Raw genomic sequence first — 14,569 nt, 5'->3', positions numbered from 1 at the left:
AAACCCCAAATCATAAAAATACATAAGAATAGGCAAAGCTTTCAGGATCCTCTTTTTTCACAGGACATAGAAATGTAATCTTGTGACTGTTGGTTATTAAGAATTCCATAATGTAATTACATTGGCTGTTGATTACTTTTCTTGGTTAAAATTTCCTTTCTTTGTAAGGTGAAGTTCATTTCCTTGAAACTTTATTCCAAATTCTTGCAAATGAGGGATTTAGAGTTAGCTTTTATCAGATTTGTTTGCACAGGAATTTAACTATTAAAAAAATCCAAATATATTAAAATCCCTCTGAGATGACTCAGTTAATTTCTGCATCTAGAATAAGAATTACCTTTCCTTAAGCACGCATAACTAATAAATAGGAATGGACTTCCTGAGAGGCTCATAATTTAAAAATTCTCACCCCACAAACAGCCATAGAAGATATCACCCTCCAACTAGTAACTAAAGGGGTACAATAAATATCTATTTGCTGGAATTCTCTAATAATGCTGAGGGACACTACAAAAGAAGTTACCTAAACACTGCTTGAACACTAGTGTGGTAGACAGAAAATACAGGAAAAAAAAAGGCATAAGGATAAAAAGGAAAGACAAAGCACATGAAAATTTAAATTGTACTAAGTAAAAATGCATACATGTGTAGGAAAATATGAATGCTAAACGGTGCTGGCAAAAAGGTTTGCCCACCTTTAGGAAAAATAATTCTGGAGTATGAAGGACATGCTGAAATAAGTTAAAGTAGGTAGTCAGGGAAAAAATTCAGGATACTTTTATTGTATATAGATTAGAGGAAAATTCTAGTCTAGTCTATAAGACAGGTGGAAATGGATGGGAGTTTGGTAAAGACAAAAAGCAAACAAGAAAAAAAATTAAGTATGAGACCAGATTGGCTTCTAGATCCTCTAGAAAGAAAACAGGATATCAGAATACTTAGTAACATAGACACAGCTAATCAAATCGAAGAGAAACTTACTGGGTTTAATTACATAGATGGAGATGCTGAGATACTCAGTGATTAATTTTTGACCTAAATTTAAGTATATATGAAAATGGACTTCTTTAAAGTTACTGTTTTGGGAATACTATGTACAGGTAAAAAAAAAAAAAATTCCCTCAAATGAATGAAATAAGTTGATGTTTAAATCCTACTAACCAAATGTCATAAGAATCATGGTCGTTATAATAAATGTATTTCAAATGAATGCATTTTATATACAAAGATGACTTACATAATTAAGAGTCCAAGAAAGATCTGGTTCTCCAATCTTTTCAAAAAGGGACTTTTATATAGGTTAGATTTTCTTTGTTGAGGCGGTTCATTAATATGGATTCAACTAGTTTTTCTTCTTAAGAAGAAAACTGAGATGGGATTCCCATGGGTAATAAAGTTGCATGCCTGCCATTAATATCTTGGAACAAATATGATATCTTTTCAAAATTAGCTTGGTCTCCACAGATTCTATCCTACGGCTAAATATAGTTGGGCTCATATTCATATGTTCCCTATTATAAGTCAAATTTATAAAATTAATTTCCTTTGGAAAAATCTCTTAATCAAATTATTTCTTCACATCAAAATGGAAAGATTTACCTGAGGAGCGCTAGTTGCAACCAGGAAAGCATTAGTCCTTCCTGGGTGATCATAGTCATGCATGGCTGCGGCCACATACAATGCCATTAACTCTAAGGCAGGGATATTCCCAGACAGACATCCGTATTTATCATCAGGCACATTATACATTTTTGAGAAGACATATCCCATATGTCCATGTGTAAATCCACTGTCAGAATCTGAGAAGAGAAAACAAAAGTAATAGAAAATTTTAAAAAGTATTAAACTGGTACTGTCTTGACTTCCTTTTTTAAGGAAAAGCTTCTCCCCACCCCCACCCCTAACAAGGGAGCACAGATGCACTTAATACGCACCTGAATCACTTGCTGACCCGGGATCATTAATTACAGTGGAGTGGCCTGGAATTGGCTGGGTAGTAAGGTACCACACAGCATGTAACACATCAGTGGCATGGATTCTGTTATGATCTGTAACCAGTGCAAAAGAAGAGTCATTCATTGGTGAATTTGGGGGTCCAAGGACTAAGAGTGCCACCTACTGGATAAACAGTTTAGTCTTAACATTTGAATACCCCAGTGAAAGGCAGCCAAATATTCTACGATTACTCTTCCAAGACTCCATAATATCCATAGCAACAAGGGGGGGGGGGGGGGAAGCACACATAACATTGATTATGCATGCAGATGTCTGAAGTGGAAAAATCTGTGTCCGGAAGAAACCTAATCTCTATAGAAAGCTCACTATGTGCAATCACTGCAATGTTTACCCTCATACTTATTTCCATGCTCTGTATAAGATTATGCGGAGGACCAGAAAGTTGCATGACATACTTCAATTAGGACAGACCAATGGTCTGTACCACTTACTATTCATCTCTGATAAATAGCAGACAAATATAATCTGTGAATAAAACAAAGTAGGATTTTTTGCATCAAACTTAAAACACTGGTAAAAATTAATAATATATCTTCTGAATATAGGTTAAATTCACAAAGCAAAACTGAAAACCATAATCAATGATGTTCTCTGATCTAAAAATTCTAATTTGGGAACACAACTCTAGGAAATACCTGAAGAGAAAAATAAAAACTTTTTTGTACATTAATGTAGGGAGTTGAGTCATTTAGAAGAGCAAAATCTATGAGAAAACCAAATCCTCTAATTAGAGGTCATTATCATGGGAAGGGGGTATATTCTATACATGCAGTTCAGTGTCTACTGAACCAAGACCAAAGGCGTGGTGTGCTCTCAGCTCACCTTTTTCTGGTGCAATTATTCCAAGTTCTTCTCTTGTTTACTGGCCCTTCATAATATTTCATTGATTGCTATACATTATCCTAAGTATGCTAACTTTACATACTCTATTTCTAATGACCAACCATAATACGGTCTCATCCAATACAGTAGATCACATCTCTGAATAATACCCAACAGATAAAAGAGAAAAGAGAAGAGAACAGTAAGAATGATAATGGGAATTGGGGAAAACATCTGGTCCCTGGTCGGGGAAGAAAGAAAAAAATGAACATTTTCTCTTCTTTTTCTTCTTTCCCTTCTTTTTCTTTTAAAGATTTTATTTATTTATTTGAGAAAGAGAGAGAAAGACAGCCCTCTCAGGAGCGCCAGTTGGGGGAGGGGCAGAGGGAGAGGGAAAAGCAGACGCCTTGCTGAGCAGGGAACCTGGAGCAGGACTTGATCCCAGGACCCCAGGATCATGACCTGGGAAGGCAGACACTTAACTGAGCCACCCAGGTGCCCCAGAAAAAACTAACATTTTTGGTGTTGATGGCATACAGGGGGACTGTAGGTAGATGGTGCTTATTTCCCTACATTTCCAGCAACTCTTAAGAGTCAATCTTTAAGTGATGATATGTAGCTAAATTTTATGTAAACACCCAGCATTTCAGCAGAGGGGCCTTGTAAGGACTTGAGAGGATGTGTTTATGACAGACATCCAAGGCTCCAAAGGAGGAAATGGCAAACCCCATGCCCTCTGTCATTGCTAGAGGAGAATACTGACATTACCTAGTCGTCCAAAGAACAATTTCACTGAAATTGGAGTCTGTATCTCTGTGTATAGACTATCTCAAGTCATCCAAGACCAAACATTTTAGATCCATACCTGTGCCATTACCAAACTCATCATGCTAAGTGTCTGGATTTAGGACAGATCCGAATTTGTCTCTGTTCTAAGATCTATTACCAGTGTGAGCTCAAGTGAGCTACTCACAACTCATATCATAATCTTAAAAATAAAGGCATATTAAATAATAGTGCCTTATTTCACAGTACAATTGTGAGAATTACAGAAGAAAACACATTTTTAAATTCCTGACACAGAGTAAGCTTGCAATTAATGTAAATATAATTCACATGAAATGCACGACTGCTGGGTCACCTGGGTGACTCATTTGGTTAACCACCTGCCTTGGACTCAGGTCATGATCCCAGGGGTCCTGGGGTCCAGCTCTGTGTAGGGCTCCCTTCTCAGCAGGAAGCCTGCTTCTCTTCTCCCTCTCCCCTCTGCTGCTCCCTCCCTTTCATGCTTGAGCATGTGATTGCTCTCTCTCTCAAATACATAAATAAAATCTTAAAAAAGTGATTGTTGTTAGAACAAGACAGTGAGTTAGCAGCACAGATCACTGGTTTTCTTCCAAGATCAATGCTGGATTTGTTAAGAACTGAAGAGCTAAAATAAAAGATATGCTAAAACGCTGGGGGAGGGAGAAGGCAGAGATGACCTGCTAGAGGAAGAAAAATGTCCCCACTGCCACCATTAGGGGATAGGTTGGGAGAGAGCTTCTGAGTCGAGGTCTTTCCTCCTCCTTTGTAGCAAGCTGGGAAAACTACTGTGTGCAAGTAATTACCATCACTCATTCATGCCCTGTCTCATTCCCATAGCCTGCCCAGCTCCCTCCTCTGTCTTGATACGCTTGTTTTCTCAAAAAAGGGAAAATTTCCCTATCCCTCAAGCACAGAATTGAAGTGAGCTGGCTTGGAGGCTGGGAGTTATATGTAAAATGTATAGATTTTTAGACCTATAGACTTTCAATTGAAAATTCTTTCTTGAGTGGCTCAGTGGGTTAAAGCCTCTGCCTTCGGCTCAGGTCATGATCCCAGGGTCCAGGGATTGAGCCCCACATGGGGCTCTCTGCTCGGCGGGGAGCCTGTTTCCTCCTCTCTCTCTGCCTGCCTCTCTGCCTACTTGTGATCTCTGTCAAATAAATAAATAAAATCTTAAAAAAAAAAAAAAAAGAAAAGTGTTAAAGAAGAGAAGTGACAATTTAAATATTTTTTTCCCTTTGGATTATAGCAAATACTGTCATAGTTGTCCCTTTCCAATTTGTCCCACGCCCCCTCAGTATCTAGCTTTCACACTGGTGGGCACATGCCACACAGCTTAACTGAACTGAACTACACACAGACTGACCAAGATTATTCTCATTGCTGCCATTCTACCCACTTATCCAGCTTCAATAACAAGAATGAGAGGTGTTAGGAAGAATATACTTCAGCGATGAAGGTCTCTGAAAATGGAAAAAGCACCCTCAAAAATAACTTTGAATTCACGAATGGATAGGATCTGATGATTTCTCTTCTTTACTTTGCCAGTATTCCCAACTGAAAGGGACTGTGAACAATAATGAACATTATTTATTTCTCTGTGCAACTGAGTATCAACTATACCTTAAATTTATCCTAACCTTTATTGAACAAATGTATATTCATTATCATAGTTCTATCAGTGAGTTGCCTGTATTTATACCTCATCCACTGCTACTCCATGAAATATCTACCTACCTACCTGTGTCCATTTTTAAATCTAGATTCCTCAAATTTTAGTAAGCGCTCTGGGTACAAATTTAAAAGTCTTCATCTCTTAAAAATTGTTAAAAGTGTGCTTAGAAGTATAATAAAATTTAGTTTCTAATATTTTAGGTCATTGTCGTATTAAAGTTAATCTAATCCCATTTTAAGTACTCTTGGGATTTTCATTTAGGTATGGGTTTATTTAGATAGAGCTATTAGAAATATTGTCCTCTAGGAGTAGATATTAAAGTAAGGAAACATATAAGAAATATTTGTGTATGATAATTAAAATGAATGATAAACAACGCTTTTAATAAATACCTATATTAGTCTAAATTTACAATACTACCACATGCAAGGAATTACTATTTAAAAGGGATCACCAGGGACACCTGGGTGGCTCAGTGGGTTAAAGCCTTTGCCGTCCTCTCAGGTCATGATCCCAGGGTCCTGGGATCAAGCCCCACATCCGGCTCTCTGCTTAGCAGGAGGCCTGCTTCCTCCTCTCTCTGCCTGCCTCTCTGCCTACTTGTGATCTCTGTCAAAGAAATAAATAAAATCTTTAAAAATCAAATGAAATAAAAGGGATCACCAGTCAAGCTAAAACTTCTGTAAATGAATTCCCTTTACAAAAAATGTCTAGGGTTCCTAATAGAACAAGGTTTATTATGTTATAATAAAAATAAAAAATAAAAAATAATTTGTTAAATTCTTTTCATATGAAATGAAGAAGCCACTATTTCGGAAAAAAAGAAATATCTATTCAGTTGTAAAATGAGAAAATATAAACATGAGTAATAAAATTTAGAATCTGGAAACTTCCTTTTACACTTAAATACTGCTCGACTTTCCCTAAGATTTTATGACATACTGCCTAGAGAAAAGTTAGTAGTTACATCAACTGGTACTTAATGGACTTGGCTATAGCTGATTATGTAACTAAAATACATTTGGAAATATAATAATTTGTAAATTTAGTCTGATGACTAGCTGTTGAAAACTCAGTAACACTTACATCAATCACTGGCATCCAACCAGGGTGTGCCCTGGGAAAATGGTAATAAGAAAGCAAGGCTTATCTTGAGATTCTTTCAAACTGCCCCTTTTTTGTCTCTCTCTCTATTTCCATGGCCCTATTGCCCAGACTTTCCCAAGGGGCCCAGTGCTCTTAAGTTCCTCTTTTGTCTACACCCACTGCCTTGTCTTATCTGCATTTTGATCCCATATGCTCCAACAAATCTCATTTGTGGATCCAACTCTTCATTATCTTCTCCTATCACATGCCATCAGCCGTGTATGTTCATTCCGATGTGGCACATGGACGGCATTTTGAAAAACAGTATGTTAATAATGGGTCATTAGTTTAATATACTATCCCTTTCTGGAAACACCTCTACTTTATGTGTCTCCACAGAATTTTTATTTAACATCAGCTGTTTACTATTCGAAAAAGACATGGGGTTTTGAAGTCTAAGGTGTATAAAAGCAAATTTAAAACTTAAAAGTAGGGGCGCGTGGGTGGCTCAGTGGGTTAAAGCCTCTGCCTTCGGCTCAGGTCATGATCCCAGGATCCTCTGCTCTGCGGGGAGCCTGCTTCCTCCTCTCTCTCTGCCTGCCTCTCTGCCTAGTTGTGATTTCTCTCTGTCAAATAAATAAAATATTTAAAAACAAAACAAAAAAAAATTAAAAAGTTAAAGCATGATTCGAATGGCGCGTTTCTAAAGTATGCTTCAACCAATGCATGTCTAACGACTTCTCTTGCTATGCATTTATTTTCTAAATGTACCACATGATTTTTATACATTTTCACAACTTCCCTGACTGGATTTTGGACATTTTCTTCAGTTCCATATATTCTGTAGCATGTAGGATGATTCTACTCAAACGTTCAGGTGATACCAGAAATGCTCCATATTGAAAATTTAACATCTCCTCTCTGTTCCAATTTTGTATTATAAATGACAAAATTACCGTCATAATCTTTTAAGTTCACTAATTTGAACACTCGCTTGTGTCTCTTCCTTTGGTCTTCACATTTATCTGACTTTTAAAATGCTTCTAATAATTTCTTTGCAAACCCCTTTGAGGTGTCTCTTTTTTTCTATTCTATTAATTAGACTATCACCCTCCCATCCCTCCACCCCCAGCCAGGTCTTTCTTATACTGAAAAAACTTCAAGAGTTCATAAATTAACTCTCCAGATGCCAGAACAAAGGTTGAACTCATCCAATAAAAGGAGTGCATTATAAATGAGCAATAAATTTAACATTTCATTATTTATGGACCACACACTTAAGCTGGCTTACTGTGAAGGAACTATTATCACTCCTTTAGATTTATAACCTCATGTTATCCTCATAACAATCCTACAAAGCTATTATAATCCTCAAAGATAATTATGATCCCCATTTTACAGATTAAGAAATGAGGCTGCAGAGGTGAACTAAGACCCATGGTCTTTGACAGATGAGAGGTGAAGGGACCAGGACTCTGAAACAGGCTGTAATCTCCTGGTCGTCTACCACGAGGTCACATCCAGTGTTTACCATGTATAGTTCTCTGCTAGCCGCCAGTGGTTCAATATCCCATTACTCAGAGCAAATCTGGCAGATGTGAAAAGTATTATTTCACAAATAACTTATACTTACAAGGAATTTCCCTGTATCCAATCTCCAAAGCATGAAAATAATTCATAAATTCCCTAACTGGAATTTTGAAAGCTTCAAAGAGGCCCATGTCTTCAAAAAGTCTGTATGATACCTATAAAGAGAAAGACAAAGCTTTACAAAAACATCCCTGGGTAAGTATCAGACACAAAAGGAAAAAAAAATTAAAACAAGTAATTCCCGGCCAGCAGAGAACTTATAGGGAACAGTAAGTCAAATAAGTATTGAAGAACTCTGTGTGTCTAGCCCCTGTAGCCCCTGACTTCAAGGGGTATTTAATCTGCTTTTAAAGGTGTGGACATGGGGCACTTGGGTGGCTCAGTGGGTTAAGCACCTGCCGTCGGCTCAGGTCACGATCCCAGGGTCCTGGGATCGAGCCCCACATCGGGCTCCTTGCTCAGTGGGGAGCCTGCTTCTCGTTCTCCCTCTGCCTACTGCTCCCCCTGCTTGTGCTCTCTCTCTCTCTCTGTCAAATAAATAAATAAATAAATAAAATCTTAAAAAAAAAAACTTAAAGGTGTGGACATTCAACCAAACAAACAACCAACTCAAACAACAGTATACACTACAGAAACATTTCAAGGCACTCCACTGAGTGTGCTATCAACTGCTAGAGAATCCTACTTAATTCCTCCTTGTATAGTGCATACTATAAGCATTAATAAATGAGGAAAAAGCCTTAATTTGGACCGAATTTTATTAAAGAAAAAAAGAGGATAAAGGATTCAGAGTTGCACCTTAGTTAATGAAGGATAAAGGGAGAGGATGAGAGAGAGAAAAATGGTTACTTTGACTAAATATATAGAGAAAACTGATTTATTCTAATGCAGTATAAATAACAACATCTAAATTACTTTTTTCCTAGCTTGTCTTCTCTTTCTCCTCCAAATATACATTCTCGTCCAATTGCATTCACAGCTCTGGTGACCCAAATCCAGTGAACAGCTATGCCTGTGATTGGCATATTTGGCGTGCAAATGATGGAGAAAAAACCGATAAAGGCACAGAAGAAGGTACTAGGGAGAGGAATGCTTATTCACATGTCAGAACAGAATATAGCACCATGTTAAGTGGCCTTACTCCATGTCACAAAGGCACAGTGTTGGCTATAACTCAGGAAACTTTAAGAATTAGTCATCATTTTTATTATCTACATCTCTTCTTAAAGTTGTCTTGAAATATTTCCTCTCCATCTTTGATCTGCTATTTCATAGCTCAATTTCTATCTTTTGTTACTGACTTTATGTCTATTAAAATTCAGTAATATTCCTTTAATTATGTACTCAGTGTTTATCACGTATATTGTATCTATATATGCATGTAGACATATATACACCTATATAGAGAACTATAATGGAATTTCTATCTAAAATAAAACCAGAGGATATAAAACAAAAAAATCTCAAGGACCAAGAGACTGATTTCCTATAAATGACTGATTTTTAGAGAAGTGATAACACTGGAATTTTCTTAAATGATAGGGGGTTGATCAGGAGTTGCCTCATATCAACCTTGGAAAGTTGTACTTACACTGTTTCCAAAGGCATGAACAAGGAACCATCCAGATTGGGCTGGTCTCCCAAACTAAGCGGACTTGAGCTTTATTTCTGTCTGCTCAGGGAATTTCAAACCTGGTCTCCATTTGCTTTTGACTTTAACAGACTCTAACTGAACTATTCCTTCTTTACATTCCTTGCCCATAATTATAGCCAACCCTAAACCCTCAAGAGATTCACCATAGCTTGCTATAGTTTGTACATCCTAAACTGCAGTTCTGCTATTCCTGAATAAACTCATCTTTTTGACGTTTGAGTTTGCCTCATTATACCTATTTAGGCTGACATAACTAAAAAGGAGAGTTACTCATTCAGCATACATCTACTGAGTGCCTATCATGTTCCAGACACTGCTCTGTGTCTGAGGCATGTATACAGGGTAACAAAACAATGATCTCTTCCTTCAGGGAGCTTTGAGTCTAGCAGGGGAGGGCAGTAAATAACAGATGTAATAAGTAAGGTATATACTATAAGAGGAGTAGTAAATACTATAGAAAAAGAAAAGGGGGAACAGGGTAGAGGCCTGGGAATACAGGGAAGCTATAGAATTTGCTTTTTTTTAAGTATGGTGGATAGAGTAGGCATATCCAGGCGATATTAAGCAAAGAACTGAAGGAGATGTAGACTGAGGTACATGGCTATCTAAGAAAAGAGGTTTTCCATATAGAGAAAAAGGCCTGTGCAAAGGCCCTGAGGTATGTCTGCTGTACTCGAGAAATAGCAAGAAGGCCAGTGTAGCTAAAACAGAATGAATGAGGACAGGAGTAGAATTTAAGTTTGCAATAACACAGTGGGATGGGGCAGGGTGCAATCTTGGGATCTGACAGCCAAACTGATCATTGTAAGACTTTTACTCTGAGTAGGTAGGAAGCTGCTGAAGAGATGGGAACAGGGAAGTGACTTTATCTTACCTTTTTTTTTTTTTTTTAGGATTTTATTTATTTATTTGAAAGACAAAGAGGGAAAGGGAGCCTAAGTGGAGGGAGGGGCAGAGGAAGAAGGAGAAGCAGACTCCCAGCTGAGCCTGGAGCCCAATGCAGGGCTCCATCACTAGGCCCTAGGTCATGACCTGAGCTAAAGTCAGAGCTTTCCTACTGCACCACCCAGATGCCCTTATTTGATTTATGTTTTAAAAGGATCACCAGAGCTGCTAGGTTGGGAACAGATTATATACTATGTACATCGACTTCAGTATGCTTTTCTCCATTCTGAATGGCAAGTTTCACCCTCTTTGTGTCTAACATACCATTCCCATATCCTCTCTTTAAAAATGCAACAGAGGCATCTGGGTGAGTCAGCTGGTTAAGTGTCTGACTTTTGATTTTGGCTCAGGTCATGATTTCAGGGTTGTGAGACCAAGCCCAACATTGGGCTCAAGACGGGCATGGAGCCAGCTTAAGGTTCTCTCTCTTTCCCTCTCCTTCTCCTCCACAACTTCCCCTGTTTGTTCTCTCTCTCAAAAAAAGGGGGGGGGGGGCCAACAGAAAGTGAAGTTTATGGTTTCTGTAATATTTTAAGCTATTTTGGGGGGGTATTTCCTCTTTACTACTGCTTTGGTCTATATTTGAATTCTTGTTTATAAATACCTAATGGATTTAACTATACATGTAACTTCAGTGACTTGTCTAAGATCACACAACAAACATTATCAGAACCAGAATTCAAGCCAAGCCTTTGGCTTCAGATTTTGTACTCTTAACTACTTCAGATCCAACCACTAGTATTTGAAAAACAATGTTATTAGGATTGCAAATAACTTAAATTTCTTACTATTCTCTTAAACATATGACAGATGAATGGAAAAATTAAGACAACAGGATATTTTAGAGTATGATTTTAAAACAGGAGTATTTTCACCAATATGCTGTTAAAAAAAAATCAACCACCAATAATTTAAACTCACAAATAAAGATACCATTAACCAGGTAAATATTGGTAACCAGAAAAAGTAAGCACTATTCTGAAATCTGAACTGTGTCCTTTTAAATTTGTTAAAATAAACATGATAATCATCAAAAAGGCAGTCAGTATACTGAGACTGAAAAGTCATTTCCATTGCACATATGTCTCTTTAAAGTCTCTTTAAAAATCTTTTGAAGTGAGACTTTTTCTGTGTAGTTTCAGCCAGAAGGTGATTTCTTGGAATGTTCAAGTTAATTCATCTCAGCTGTCCCAAAGTCTTACTAAGGTGAAAAAAATACGCCTTTCACCCAGTGAAAATATGACTTTGTGCTTATAAACTCAAATCAAAGAGAAAAACCCATAAAGTTTTACTCAGCAAGACAAATAACACTGCATTTTCTCAAAGTTCAGTGTTTTGTAAACTGGAAAGATAAACAGTGAATGACTAAGACTCATGTAGTTATGCATTTCTTTTTTGGAAGGTGACTAGAAGAAAAACACATTAGTGCATTTTACTGCAATCTAATTGTTCATTATATCTAATCTTTCTCTTGTGTACTCAGGTCCAGGACTCTTAGAAAACATTTCGCCAAACAGCCCATCAAGTTTCACAAGCCCACAGACCCCAGCTCCCAGAACTTCAAGGGGAGGCTTGTAGAGGAACAGTATTCGCTACACTGTCACTAGGGCTAAAAGACTGACTGATATAGTAACTACCTTCCCACCGAAATTGGTTCAGTGTTTGAAGACAGAATCAGCGAATGTGTTTTATTGGGGGGGGGGAGTGGAGAAAGAGCTGATGGTAAATGATGGCCGAAAGTATGGATTTTCAATATGGCTATGTCTGCATTCAAATCATGGGTCCAATATTTACTCTACCCTTCAGATGAACGGTATATGCTCTTTTAAGCCTCAGTTTTCTCTTCTGCAATGCGGAGATTAAACTATCTGCATCAAAGTTACTGAGAAGTAAGTTGTAGGGTTTCCAGGAGTGTGCGACATACAGATCTGATACAAACAATGTGAACTTTTTCTCCTAGGAGCCACACTCTGCAGTGAAGGAAAAGGAAGTCTTCCCAGGCGTCTGTCACCTCTTTTCTGGGCACCATTACAGGAGTATTTCCAGGTAAAATCACTCAGAGACAGAGTCTGCAAGGGTTTTCAGAAAGTGGGATACAAAACCTCCTGGAAGGAGCCCTGAGGTGTGAGGCTAAGGTGGACTGGATAAAAACAGCTGTCCTTACATGTCGGGGTTAATGTAGAGCACGAAATCAGCCATAATACCCCCTCTCGCTAAAATATTAAAGAGGCCCCTGGGGGTGAATGAAGGTTTCGGCCAGGGCATGGGCCTTTGGAATGCCAAGGCCTACGGGACCCCTCTGCTGTTGGAAAGCTGCAGGGAGTTGCCTTCCTGAAGCTTTCTCAGCCCAAACAGCCTCCCTGAGATCTCAGAGATGTACACATTGTCCCTTAGGCTGTGTTTAGCAGAACTCATGAACATGCAGATTAGCGTATCCTATCTTTCCCGTAGACAGATCTTCCCAGTTTCAGTAAGACCACTTCTCACATATCACAGGCCTGAGAAACAGTGATAAGGATTTGTGATTATCCTGAAGGACCAATAAAAGTGGGAACAAAGAAAGGCAAAGGGTCTTCATCTCTGAGCATTGACACCTTTGCCTTCTCCTCTCTTTCACAGCGAAGTTTGAAGAAATCTTTCACCTGCTGGTACAGGGACTGCTCGCCATTCCCTGGCACTTACACGTGTCTTCAAGATCACCTAGGATCCCTGGGTGGTGTAGTCAGTTAAGTGTCCAACTCTTGCTCTTGGCTCATGTCCTACATGCAGCTCTAAGCTCAGCATACAGTCTGCTTGAGTTTCTCTCTCCCACTGTCTCTGCCCCTTCCCCCCATGCCCACTCCCCTCTCTAAAATAAATAAATAAGTCTTAAATATTAAGAAGTACTTAAAAAGGTCACAGCATAAAAGGTGTTGCTTACCACCAAGGATAAGGATAAAGAGGAAAAATGGGATCATTAACTCCTAGTAAAAGTGCAAGGGTTGTCATCCCAGTCCTTTAGGTGTTCGTGGTCAGGAGAGTCTAGAAGGGGCAACTACATGTTATACAGACTTTGTAATTACTTTGAGCTTCATAATCCATCCATCATTTTAGCACACTGCTTTTGTAGGTAGCAAGCTGAATTGTTATTATTTTGACCCGTATTTAATTTCTCTATTAGTCTCTTTAAGGCAGAGGGACATATTTTTCTTCTTGAAGATTAGACTAATACTTTGTGTTTGTGCAAATGAGAAACAGAGGGAAAGCCTTCCTCCTCCAAACCTTCATGGATCGGGAATCCTCACCCTGAAGCCCTACACTTAGATACTTGCTGGAATGTCTGAAGAAAGCCTGTTTCTGATGCACGGAGTAGAAATCAGAGTAACACTGATTTCTCTTCTAGTGTTTTCCAGGGAAGCGTTTGTGGCTCCAATAAATCTGGGTCTTGAATTCTCACCTAAATCTTATGTTAGTTTGGCAGTCTTCAGCTACTCTGCAGTGATATTTATTCCGTCTATGAAAACACCCCTGAAACATTTTTACATAAGCTGTAAGCTGATATTACTGCATCATCCCACTTGAGTGTGTATTCTGATAGATGTCTGATGATAGATCAAATCCAATGTTTTGTTTATTGAGAACAAACATGTTCAAATTCTTAATTTCTGTGTTTTCTTTTTCCCTCAGGGAAATAGTTTAAGTGTGGGAAGCCTTGAAAGTAGTTTAGCTGAAGGAAAAAATACAAAAAGTCTCATTAAGTAGCAATAGTTTCCATTCTGTATTTCTTGTGATACAAAAAGGTATTTTCTACATTAAAACACAGAGAACTCTATTTGGTATGTTTCTCACAGCAACAGAAGGAAATGTATTTCTGCACAGCATCTTACTTTTGGAAAGACCTAAGCACCATAATATTCGAAAGTTTTAAAGGCGCCTGGGTGGCTCAGTTGGTTAAGTGTCACAATCTTGATCTGGCTGGCTCAGGTCATGATCTC

General features: G+C 38.2%; 1 protein-coding gene across 2 annotated transcripts in view; it reads right to left on the bottom strand.

The window, feature by feature from the left end:
- Positions 1 to 14,569, bottom strand: part of PDE3A (phosphodiesterase 3A) — a 337,985-nt gene that overhangs the window by 15,563 nt on the left and 307,853 nt on the right. For both annotated transcript variants that reach the window (XM_046012731.1, XM_046012732.1), the window contains exons 10-12: positions 8,040 to 8,151; positions 1,935 to 2,048; positions 1,600 to 1,799 (exon numbers count right to left, since the gene is read on the bottom strand). In XM_046012731.1, the coding sequence (XP_045868687.1) occupies positions 1,600 to 1,799; positions 1,935 to 2,048; positions 8,040 to 8,151 (426 nt within the window). The remainder of the gene's footprint in view (positions 1 to 1,599; positions 1,800 to 1,934; positions 2,049 to 8,039; positions 8,152 to 14,569) is intronic.

Source organism: Meles meles, chromosome 7 (genome assembly GCF_922984935.1).
Source record: "Meles meles chromosome 7, mMelMel3.1 paternal haplotype, whole genome shotgun sequence".
NCBI lineage: Eukaryota > Metazoa > Chordata > Mammalia > Carnivora > Mustelidae > Meles > Meles meles.
The sequence above is the reverse complement of the archived record's forward strand: the minus strand, read 5'-3'. Positions and strand labels throughout refer to the sequence as shown.